This window comes from Mercurialis annua, linkage group LG4 (assembly GCF_937616625.2).
Source record: "Mercurialis annua linkage group LG4, ddMerAnnu1.2, whole genome shotgun sequence".
Lineage (NCBI taxonomy): Eukaryota > Viridiplantae > Streptophyta > Magnoliopsida > Malpighiales > Euphorbiaceae > Mercurialis > Mercurialis annua.
In genome coordinates, this window is record NC_065573.1 from 31440516 (window position 1) to 31453407 (window position 12892).

Consider the following 12892-nt stretch of genomic DNA (forward strand, 5'->3'; position numbering starts at 1 on the left):
TAAAAGCAATAAATCACCAAATCATACGTAAAACCAAATCAGTGTTACTAAGAAATCTTGTTATAAAACCAAATACAAAGCCACTCCAAATCCAATATTAACTAATCAAAGAACCATATCATTGACTCAAATCTAATTTCAATAAAAAAAATCAAAGAACTAATGAATTAAATTCGTGTAATTTTCAAGAATACGGAATCAAAACTGTCTAGACCCCAAAACAGTTCTTCTACCGCCTCTTATTCCTCCTCTGTTATCACCACCGTTAATAGCAGCAGCTGCAGCCATTGACAACCCTTTTAACTCTTCAACATTCGCATAACTCTTTCTAACCATTAAACCAGCCCTCTTCTCCCCTGCACTAGCCGATTTACTTCCTCTCGAATTCGACAAAATCCCGCTATGAACCTTACTCCAACCGTTACTAATCTTGGAAGGAGGAGTCAGTTCTTGCCTCGGTTTCCTGTTCTCTTTTCTCAAAGTAGCAGAGAAATCAGGCACTGACTGAGCCAAATCAGAGTACCCTTTTCTTGAATTACTTACATTTTCTTGAAACTTAACTTGTTTCTTTTGTGGGGTTTGCTTAATTTCAGGTTCTTCGCTGAAACATTTCTTTCTCAGCTTTGATTCTCTTAGCTCTGCGTATGCTCTGTATCTTGGTCCTCTCTCCATTGCGTAATCTGTGGCTAGTTTTAGAGTGAGGGGTTCTTTGGAATTTAATGAGTATTGAGAGAGAATTAGAGAAATTGGGTCGAGTGAGTGTAGAAGAGATTGAATTGATGGGTTTTGATCTGCCATTGTTGATGGATTTTCAGAGTTATTTTTAGCTCTGTTTTTTTTATTGGTTTTGTAGGTTTGTTTGAGTGTTTTGTTTAAAGAACTTGAGTAATTTGCAACGGTCAAATAACGAAACGTGGGAGACAGAGAAAGAAAATGGATTTACTTTTTTAACCTTTTTTTGTTTTCTTTTTTATAAACTTCAACGTTATTGCTGAGGTGGGTCCTTTTAGTAAAGAAAAAGAAAAGTACTTGGATTGGATGAATCACATTGGATTCCACATCTACCGTTTGATCTGATTATGTATTTTCTTATGATGGGTTTGATTGCAAGTTTCTTGGTGGGACTGGGATTAGTAATAATCTTACATTTATGTGATCTAAATATGGGATCTCAACAGGGCTTATGAAGGGTAAAATGGTCTTTAACACACTTGATTTCATAATGTATATTAATTTGAGGCTGTGGAAGGCGAAAGAGAAGAACAATAACTGTTTACTGAGAAAATATTAGACGCCATTTGAACCGATTAAAAGCAGCTGCCCCTGCCTGGATCAAGATGTGATTATGCAATACATATAAATTATTTTAGGATGATATTGATAGGAGACTACAACATAAAAGTTTATAGAGAAATGAAACTAACTACTACTCAATTTGCCAAGTGAAAGGTTCATTTTATAAATATTTAGCACATATTAAGCTAAGAAATTGCTAATTTTGGTATTAGATGAACCAATCTTATGCCCATCCTGAATATAACTAATTTCAAAAGCTACAAGATACGTAAAGAACAGCTGTTTAAACTACTCTATAGTATGCCTGGTTTGCTTCAGCTCCTACAGATAACCGCAACTGTAGAGAAAGGCCGCAGCAAAATGAACCTCTTGGTTCAGTTATAGACTGAAATCACTGTCTCTGTGCAACGACCATTGTTAGATTTGAACTTTGTGATATTTATATTTCTGTCCAAGATTAAATCTTGTGATACTTTGGTTGAATCCGCCTAGTGCCAGAGTCCTCACAGCCTCAATCCCTTGCTCTAAGGCTGCATCGATCTGTTCAGGAAAAAGTGACAGAAGTATCTCAGGAATGCCAACGGAATTTCATAACACACTGCAACTTATATTGTCCATATGCTTTAGTGTGCTCAGGTATAGGGTGTGCAAAAACCAAAGTAAGCTGTAAAACGGCAGAACACCAAAATTGTAACTATAGGATATGGTTTGGTTCGCGTTTGAAATCGGCCAAAACTGACTAACCGATCTAAACTTATAGTTTGATTAGGTTCGATTTGGAAATTTAACAAACTTCGGTTAGTTGGTTTCGGCTGATTCTAAACCAAACCGGGCGCATGTTTGTGTGTGTGAGAGAGAGAGAGGAAAAAAATTGACATCTGAAGGTATTATTTGTCTAGAATTGGAAACAAAAGGAGAAACAAAAATGCAGACATTTTCATGGCATTAAACTCCATTCAACAAGAGACGCACGAGTGTTGGCATTACTATAATAAAATTTGCATACTTGTTCTCTCTCAATTGAGCTAAACTTTTGCAAAAGAAATGCTCTCATGTCCATGGTACCAGGTGGATTTCCAATGCCTGCAAAAATGGTAATGACAACGTTTCATTAGAAGTAAAGTAACAGTCTTCAAGAAGATAAAATATTCATGTCAAAACCTCCAAAGATATATGAACAACGAACCTATGCAAAGTCGAGGAAATTCTCGGCAATTTTCCAAATGCTGCATCACACTCTTTACACTGAAACAATATTTCAGAAGCTTAAACTCATCTATGGCCTGGTTTTTCATAAACCACATCAAGTAGGTATTCTTTTTAATATTAATGAAAATATAATTAATGGAGGTTTTCCTAGCCACTCATAATTGTGCCAATTTACATTTATTTCATCTACAAAAGGCATTACAAGAATTTTATTGGTTAAAAGAAAAAAAATGATAGATGAACTCAGATGATTAATGTGATCTAATCACATTTGAGACACAACTCACACAAGGATTCTCTTGCACTTGATGTAACTGTGGATATGCACAACTACTTTTTTCTATAAAGTCGAAGAACAAAGATATTAAGCTATAGCAAAGAGGACGATGTTAGTCCAGAGGGGTAAGTTTTTTTAAATGGCATGAAAGAGTGAAATAAAGCTTCATGAATCTTCAGTGGAACAGATAATTGCAAGTGATAGCTAAGGAGACTTATGGACTGATTGATTGCAATAACATCTATATCTCTAGATTTTGGTAGAATATACATCATATGCATAAATGCCAACCCCGGGGGAATTTGGATGAGGCACTTGCATATAACAGAAAGCTCACCCGAAATAGAGTTTCGGGAGTGATAACAGGACATATCTGCCCTTCACCATTTTTGCATTAAGTGGGTTTTTGTCAACTAAGGAGAATTCCAAATAAATTATAGCCTCCATAAGATGAAAAATATAAAGAATCGTAAAACTCAACCAATGTGAGTTGATGCTCTTCAGTCGAGTCGATGCAGAGCATACCCATTATGATAGCCATGTCCTCCTTTTGGCTGAAGCCTCAGGACACCATTAGGTAAGCTCATCTCATCATAGATCTGCGTTCAAATCCCAAAATCATGAGGCATTTTTCAGTATAAACGATAATAATACAAAGACGGACACATTTCTTTCACATAGCAATAAGATTTTAAATATCATACCAGTAAAATATGGCGCAGAGGTACTTGATAATATGCTGCAAGAGATCCAACCTTGGCACAAAGAAAAGAGGAAAAGGTTAGGTGTAAACCAGCTACTTATGGTAGCCAGAATTGAAAAAAGGCTAAATATATAATCTATATAGCATAAACAGGGAAATGCAAAACTAAAAATTGGCGAAACAATGTCATTCATAGAAATATAATTTTTTAGAGTTTCAGAAGCGTCTTTGAAAACATAATCATAACTCAAAAATATCATCACTTGCACAATATCTTAATTATGATACACATGCACTTAGTCGCAAAGGCCAAGCATTCGAGTGTCCCACTCACTACTATAGCTCCTATGAAATTGCAAGACATCTCAAAAACGAACTAAGCAAATTGTAACGACAATGTCATATGAAGTTATTGAGATAAAACTAACCGATTCCCCGCTAAAATTCATATACCCCTGGGGCTTTGCCAACAGAATCGGAACATCTTTGATGCAACCTGTACTGATCACACAAATAATCAAAAAACAAAAAGCAAACATCAAGCACATAACAAAAGTAGAAACAAAAAGGCATACAACATGAATACAAATTCAAAATGAACATCCAACTTAACAACCTATTCCAATCAAAGCCTTTGATTGAATTGTGTTCATCGAAACACCTTCTGCTTGCGCGATTTTATCAATCATTTCAAAGCCAACCTGAAAAAAGAAATAACCTTCTATAAATCAATATAAAAACCATTAAAAAGATTAAAACCATAGAATATAAAAATTGATTTACATTGTGCCTAGTGCCATGGTACTTATTCCCTGGGTTACCCAGTCCAACAATTAACCAAGGGGTAAACTCTACTTTAGCAGCTCCATTGCCATTATCTGGCAATGAAGCTCGTAGACAGAATCTTGTGGAAACCGAAGGCCTTTGTTGAAATTGAGTACTTCTTGGACAGGAAATGCAAGAATTAGGGGTGGAAACTGCATACAACATTGACCTGCAAAAATAAATAAATTACTAACTGGTAATTATATATAAACAGAATTAATTAAGAAAAATTAACAATTTGAATTAAGAAACAGCATAGAATTTACCTGTTCTATGTTTGTTATACTTCAGTTAAGCAGAAGAAGAAGAAGATATAGTTGGAGAGATGATACAGTAGTAATATGGCTTTCAGCTGAGGATAAAATGGGGTATTTGGGGGGAAACAAAAAATATCAAGGGAATCATTTGGGCTGAGAGAGCTTCCTAATGGGCTTTTAGGCCTGGTTATAAATGTGAAGTCCATGAAATTTGAGCAGTGATGAGTTATTTAAGAAATAAAAATCAATCAATCAATTTAATTTTAAATTATTATTATTATTATTCATTTTAGAAATATATAAAACTGAAATTAAAAATAATTCTTATAATATTTAATTTAAATTTTTAGAGTGCGTCGGTGTGATCATGCTAAACATGTTAGAACTGTAGAGTAAATAACAAATGATAGTTTATTAAACATTAAATAAAATATTAATAAATATATAATGATATATTAAATTACGACTCACATGTGAACCAATACTAATATATTAAAAATAAAAAAAATAGTTTAAATAATTTATAATATGTAAAATTAGTTATTAAATTAATTTGAAGTAGTTATGTTAAGTTAATAATTTAATTTTAAAAATTAATTGCACCATATTAAATTTGGGTACGTAATTACATTGATATCTCCCAAAATAATTTATCATAATTGGAGTTAGCCCTAGTCACGGGTTTCGGAACGCATGTTTTGATTCGAAATCAATGGTTCACGTTTCTAACTTAAATGGAACATGACAGTTCTAGTTTCGACTGGTAGGTTAAAAATAAAACAATTAAAAATTTATTTCTATAAAAAATTAAATTAAATTACATAGATTTTTTTTTAAAGCAGTGGTTAGTATTATGTGATGAGATGGATGATGATTAATAGGGGATGGATGGTCATAGGTGTAGGAAAGAGAGAAATGTAGGATTGGCTTATTGTAAAAATGACTTGGCACATTCACTGTGGGATAAACACTCTTCATAGATAATGATGGATGAGATAGATAATACATTAAACCTTTTAATAATTAATAATCAATAAATTAATAATTATGATAAAAAATTAATAATTCTAATAATTAATAAAAAAATTAGGTTATTTGAATATTACATCTTATAAAGTATTTAATAAACTAATAATTTTAATAATTAATAAATTAATAATCCGCCATATATATTAATTACTAGAGCGTCGACTGTATAGATAAAGAAAGGTGAATCGGGATTGGATAAGTTAGATCTTTTACTTGTAGTTGTAGGTTTGAAATTTTTGTTTTGGATTTTGGAACCTAAACTGTCGGTTCCGGTTCTAAAGATATAGTCCAGAACTGTTTGGTTCGAGTTTTTGATCGATTTTAATTTGGTTATCGGTTCAAGTCGGTGGTGGCTGGGCTGATTCAAATTTGGCTCTGTTCAGAACCGGCCAGGGCCATTCATATAGCACTTTTACATGTTCATGGAAAAATGTTGGCCAAACACATATTTGGGTCCCTGCACTATCATTTTTTTCCAATTTAAGTTCCTGAACTATAAAACATTTAAAATAAGTCCCTGCACTATCAAAAGTCTCTGATTTAAGTCCCTCCGTATCATTCCGTTAGAGAGTGAGATACAAACGCATGACTCTGAGATTGGTTGTAGTTAAAATTTATGAACTTAAAATTTTGAGTCCCTACACTACAATTTTTTTACAATTTGAGTCCTTGCACTATAAATCTAACTTAAATTTTTAATTACTCAAAATTAATTAATTCAAAATAAATTAATTTAGTTAAATTAAAATAAATATTTTTAAAAATATAATATTTTAAAGATTGCGAGGTAGACGAACAATTTTTTAATATATTTAATTTTTTATAAAAATAAAAAAAATAATTGTATAAAATAAAAAGTTATTTTTATTTAATTAAATTAATAAATTTTAAATAATTAAAATTTTAAATTAAAATGCAAAATATTTATTGATGGTCGGAGATGATTGTAGCTTTGGAAATGCTAAAAAAATTTAATAACATTAAAAAAGAAAAGAAAATAAAATAAAAATATTATTCATATTATTTAAATTATGTGATAGAAACACTTAAAATTGATGTTTCTAATAGTGTAAGGACTCAATTTGGAAAAAAATGATAGTGCAGAGACCAAAATAGCATTTTTGATATGTAATTGTTAACGTCATCCACATTCCGTTAACTTGCGAAACGATAGGGACTTAAAATAGATGTTTTTGATAGTGTAGGGACTTAGTTTAAACGTTTTATAGTTCAGGGACTTAAGTTGGAAAAGAGTGATAGTGCAGGGACCCAAATATGTGTTTGGCCAAAAATGTTAATATCAAGAAATAAAATCGACATAGAAAACGCATGCAATATAAGTGCTCAGTCAGTAATAAAAATTTGTTTTGTTTCATTTTATTCTTGCGGATCTTAAATTTTATATAAAAACAATATTAAAAATGTACATGACACCAAGACCTAGTAGGATCCATCCTCATACATTTACCAGAACAAGGATAAACTTTACCCATAAGGCACAAGCTTTGAATATATTAACCCCAAAATGATTAGTGCTATACAAATAAATATTCAAAGACTTAGATGCAAGTCCAAATCCTCTCCGGCGAAGGCACTCCACGCCGCCGCAGGCGGCAAAGTCCTTGCATGAACTCCTAAATCCTCATCATGAGAAGCCATACTAAGCTCATCTTGACTTCCACGAGACATATAAAACCATGGAGCTAGTGAATTAGATTGGTGATGGCGGTGGTGTTGCTGCACTGTAAATGGAACCACCGCTCTAGGGAGGAGATGAGGCGGAAAAGGCGTGAAGGTGGAGAACATTGAAGTAGGAACATAAGAAGCTGCTGCTAAGGTGCGCGTGGCTTGTATTTGTGCTCTCTTTAAAAGCTGCCTTTCTTTCTTATGAGCGTTTTGGTGGCCACCTAACGCTTGAGAGTTAGCAAATTCACGGCAACAGTATTGGCATTCATATTTTCTACCTTGATGATCACCGGCGCCGGCAGCCGATGATTTTCTAGATATTGATTGTTGATCATTATCGTCATTACTCTCTGAAATATTGAATCCAAAAAGCTTAAGAGATGTGTTATTGTTGGTGGTTGCAGAATAATGAATATCAGCCATGAAAAGGAATAGGTTTTTTTGATGAATGAGTTTGGTGTTTATAAAGATGCAAAGTTTGGAGTGTAACACAGTGAGTTGATGAAAGAAAAGGGTTTCTGTGGAGAGAAAAGATTTGATTGAGAAGTTGAGACAGAAATGGAAATGGAAAGGGAAAGGAAAATTTATTTAGTTGGTTGTGAAAAAGAAGGAAATATCAAGAAAACATAGAGCAAGAAAGCTGATTGTAACTATTAAGAAGGAGCGGATTTAGGAAGAGCTTATGGTGGACAGTTGATCACTTTATTATTTCGAATCTTTAAAAAAAAAATATAAATATATACATTAGTAATAAACACCTTAAATGTTTTAGTTTTTCCATTTTATAAATTTTCGGTACAATCTTACTCATCTAATAAAAAATATCTGGGTCCGCTATATATTAATTAAGTACTAACTATTGATAGTCTTTTTTATATAGTACTAATAAGATATGAATCTAACATTACTTTGTCTCTTCTCTCATTTATTCAATACCTAGATTTGCCATTACCCATTTGTCATTACTATATACTTGGTATATATTTATAACCTTAGAACTATAATTCTTTTTTTTTGGTACAAGAAGGGAGGCAAAAGCCTAAAACACTACCACAACTAAACTAAAAAACATTTCGCACATAAGACACTCCAGAAACGTCATGCTGAAGCCAGTGAAGAAGGCTTAAGGGAGGAACATCATGCCACTCAATACCAACAATTTCATCCTGCATACTAGAGGCTAAATGGTCTGCCGCAAAATTTGCTTCCCGGTACACATGCGATACTTTAACTTCCCAATTCAGCCTAAGGAGCCCATAGATAGCACTAAAGAGATTCGAATAACCAGCAGCCTCTGTCGAACCCAGCTTGATTTTCTCCACAACCAGACTATTATCTACCTCAAGCAACACATGAGACACTCCCAGCTTCCTTCCTAATAACAGACCATTATAAACACCCCTTAGCTCCGCACCAAAGACTGAATCCTTGCCAATGTCCATTGCAAAACTACCCAGCCATCTCCCTGTTTCATCCCTAGCTAGACCGCCAGCTTTCGCAAAAGAAGTGCCCTGATTGTAAGAGCCATCAGTGTTGATTTTAACCCATCCCGGAGCTGGACGAGACCAACCAACTTGAATTTCCTTGTAAACTCTGAGGCCAGCACCCTGCTTCTTCTTGTTCTCAATGGCTAGTGAGATATAGCTCACTCTGTTCCCAATTTCCTTGATAATTGAAGCAATCGGGATTAGGGCCCCTTCAAAAACAAATTTGTTTCTCCAATTCCAAACGCACCAAAGAGCAACACCAAAAATAAAGACCCAATTACTGTTGCCATTACCATTGAAGACACCCTTTATATTCTCCTGAAACCAGAAATCAAAAGGCATGGAGAAAAACTCGTCGCTTTTACTCGGAACAATAATTCTACGCCACAGCAACATAGACCAGTCACAGTCACGGAAGACATGGCTCTTCGTTTCCAAAGCGATCTTGCATCTAGGGCAAATTCCATCATCAGTAAGGTGTCTTCTAACTCTTTCTTCATTTGTAAGGAGTCTATCATGGGCCATAATCCATAAGAAAAACCTTATCCTTTCCGGCCCAGGCCAACTCCAAATCTTCTCCCAACCATCATTCTCAAACGGCCCAGTGTTGCGATCCAGAAATTTGTAAGCTGAATTTGTAGAAAACAGTCCCGAGCTTGAAGGACTCCAAAACATAAAATCAGATCCATTACAAGGATTGGGAGGAATAACATTAGCAATCTTCAGAATCCAGGTGTTAGGTAACCGACCAGCAAATTTATTCCAACTCCAAATTCCATCACTGTCCACAAAAGAATTAACTGTGAGATGCAAATCTTGTTCAGTCACTGGAGAGTTAGTAACCTGATTTAAAGCAATTCCTTCTTCGAGCCAGGGATCAATCCAAAAACGGACTGTTGCGCCATCACACACTGCCCATTTGCTGCCATCCTGAAGTTTGTTCCAACATTTCCCCAAAGCTTGCCATAAGTGCGATGAGCCGGTTGTATTAGGCAAAGGAAGGAGCCAGTCACTTGAAACTTTGTATTTCGCTCTAAGTAACTTGACCCAGAACCTGTCTTGGTTTGTCAAAATCATCCAACCAATCTTCATGAGAAGGGCTTCGTTCATCATGCTCATGTTCTTAAGACCAATACCTCCATTCTTCTTAGAATTTTGGACTGTCTTCCATTTGACTAGACTTATCTTCTTAGAGTCATTGGTGTAACCCCACAAGAACTTTCTACAAATTTGCTCAATCTCATTGCAGGTACCCTTGGAAAGGTTCGTCGTTTGCATCGTGTAGAGAGGAACAGCAGATATAACTGATTTGATAAGCGTGGATCGACCGGCTAAGGACATGGATCTTGCATTCCAATTCGTAAGCCTCGCCCTAATCTTCGTCATAACTCCAGCAGAATGAGCTTTAGTATACCTGCCATGCCGTAAAGGGACACCGAGATAATTACCTAAATCATCAGTAATGTTGAAACCCAGCTTATTCGCCAAAACAATTCTCGTGGTATTTGGGACATTCGATGAGAAAAGGACCTTCGTCTTCTCCTTATTAATTTTCTGGCCCGACGAGCTACAAAACCTGTTAAGAATTTTTGTAATGACCTCCACCTGAATCATAGAAGCCTCTCCAAAGAGAAGAAGGTCGTCAGCGAAAAAAAGATGAGACAAGCCTGGGCTGTTTCTCCCCATCCCCAACGGTTTCCACTCTTTATTAGCACCTGCAATCTCAATCATCTGGGCCAAGCGCTCAATACAAAAGACAAAAAGATAAGGAGACATGGGGTCTCCTTGTCTAATACCACATGAAGGAGAAAAAGCCTCAAGAGGGCTACCATTCCACAAAATTTTCATAGCAGGAGTTGAAACACAGTCCATAATAACATTCGAAAGATACGGAGGGATCCCAATGTCATCCATGGTGTCGCGGATGAACTTCCAGGAAAGCTTATCATACGCTTTCTCCAAATCAATTTTAATCACCATAAAACCCTTTTTCCCTTTTTTCTTCCTCATCGTGTGAAGGGCTTCCTGCGCAAGAATAATATTATCCGTAATCTGTCTACCTTCAACAAAGCTAGTTTGAACCGGACCAATGATCAAAGGCATGATTTTCTTCAAACGATTCGCTATTAATTTGGTAATAACCTTGTAGAGCACGTTACAAAGGCTAATGGGGCGGAAGCTCTTGAGAGAGTTAGGATTATCGCTCTTCGGAATGAGAGTAATTAGAGTTTGGTTTATTTCCTCAGGGAACTGCTGCCCATTGAAAATATCAGTGATGAACTCACAAATTTTACTCCCCACTGTTTGCCATTGACTTTGATAGAAAATAGCGTGGAGACCGTCAATCCCTGGAGCCTTTAAGGGATGCATATTCCAAAGGGCAGCCCTTATTTCTTCATGCGTAACTTCAGCAGCCAAACTAGTTGTAAGACTGTTATTAAGCTCAGGAAACAAGCCACGACAGGTTAAAGGCTCAAAATTACTGCGCTCTTCCGTAAACAGATTCTTGAAATACTCGACTGCCATCTTCTTAAGCTCATCTTGCTCATCAATAATATTTCCAGCCTCGTCTTTAAGAGCCCAAATCTTATTTTTCCTCCTTCTAGTTGAAACACGCTTGTGAAAATAAGCCGTATTCCTATCACCATCCACAACCCAATCACTCCGAGATTTCTGGAGCCAAAGAACTATAATTCTAAATATTTGTTGTCCAGTTTATCAAATTTAAATTTTTAATATTATTATTGTAGATTAATTCAATGAATTTATTTTAATTATATAAAAATCCATCCAATTAAATATAATTTTATGGTAATATAATTTTTTATATCTCAAACTTTGACCATTTTACCAAAACAAATATACCGAAATTTCAAATCATATCTATTTTTATAAGTTTCAACTTATGAATGAATATTTTATACAATTAATTTTTTTATTTTAATATAAAAATGGTTATGTGGGTTTAAAAAAACTATTTGTCTGAATATTAGTTTAAATTGAGGGTTGGTATATTTATCTCAATTAATTAATTAAATTTACAGACCATAATATTCAAATTAATATTTAGAAATTTAATTAATAAAATATTAAAGTATTTTTGATTTTAAATTTTTGTTTACCTTATTTTATTCATTCGGTACCCATGGAATGGTTGCCTTATTTAACCAACTGATTCATGCAATTTAATTAAAAAACACAGAATGTAAACATTTAATTAATGCCACATGAGTAAAATGAGACTAATGGTTCAATTTAACATATTTTGTTGAAACTAGTCTATACTCTATAAATTAATTAAAATAAATAGATATATGATTGATGAATTAAAAAATAATAATTAAAATTGATAAAAACATCAAAAGAAATTTAAATTTTTTGAGTTATTAAATATATTTTGCGTAGCATAGACTTGATCTACTATTATATGTACAAGCTTCAATTTTCAAATACTTTACCTCACAAGAGATAGTTAGCTTAGAAAATAGAAACCTAACATGATTACTTTGTTAATCACATACGAAACACTTGTTTAGAGTCTTTAGACAACTACAAGCTTGACAAACACACACACACACATTAAGAGAAGGGTCGGTACGTCGGTGGTCGCAAAGTGATAATAAGCTTGCGTGATTGGCGTCAAGTTTCTATATATTGTAATGCCTAATTAATTAATTATTCTAAAGGAAGATCTTCTCGTATCTTACTAACCACCATAATTAGGGTTTCTTTCATTCTTTTCACTAACACAAAAGCTATTAATTAAGTCCCACATGCTACATTTTGTTCGTCATGCTACATATATGTTAATATATCATTTAATTATTATGCTAATCATTTGATATTTTTTGGGTTACAGCTAATATATAGTTAAATTTAAGGGAGACAAAACTCTCATCTCAAATTTTAGAGGGTTACATACATGAATATATTATAAATTTGCCATCTCGCTTAAGTCAAAAGAACGTCTTATCAATTCAATGCATCGTAAAAATTCATGATTCTTCTTTTCAATCAACAATGTTTAGCTGCTCTTCTGATAAAAATTCGTAAAAATTATGAAGATTAACAGAGAGATTTTTCCTTGGAAAAGAGAAGTAGACTTCTTTATCAGAAGAGCAGC

The 12892-nt window shown here is 34.1% G+C and overlaps 3 protein-coding genes across 3 annotated transcripts; all 3 read right to left on the reverse strand.

Moving 5' to 3' along the window:
- Positions 1-24: 24 nt before the first annotated feature.
- On the reverse strand, positions 25-909 carry LOC126677190 (uncharacterized). Its single transcript, XM_050371695.2, has one exon. The coding sequence runs from the start codon at positions 796-798 to the stop codon at positions 199-201; it is 600 nt and encodes a 199-aa protein (XP_050227652.1). The 5' UTR covers positions 799-909; the 3' UTR covers positions 25-198.
- A 525-nt stretch (positions 910-1434) lies between these two features.
- On the reverse strand, positions 1435-4687 carry LOC126679015 (chloroplastic group IIB intron splicing facilitator CRS2-B, chloroplastic). Its single transcript, XM_050373952.2, has 9 exons — positions 4577-4687; positions 4269-4479; positions 4102-4186; positions 3914-3981; positions 3487-3537; positions 3308-3381; positions 2483-2541; positions 2303-2379; positions 1435-1836 (listed from the first exon to the last, which is right to left on the reverse strand). The coding sequence occupies exons 2-9, from the start codon at positions 4473-4475 to the stop codon at positions 1714-1716; spliced, it is 744 nt and encodes a 247-aa protein (XP_050229909.1). The 5' UTR covers positions 4476-4479; positions 4577-4687; the 3' UTR covers positions 1435-1713.
- A 2261-nt stretch (positions 4688-6948) lies between these two features.
- Positions 6949-7876, reverse strand: LOC126678224 (zinc finger protein 6). The gene has a single exon (XM_050373129.2). The coding sequence runs from the start codon at positions 7703-7705 to the stop codon at positions 7148-7150; it is 558 nt and encodes a 185-aa protein (XP_050229086.1). The 5' UTR covers positions 7706-7876; the 3' UTR covers positions 6949-7147.
- Between the last annotated feature and the right edge of the window lie 5016 nt (positions 7877-12892).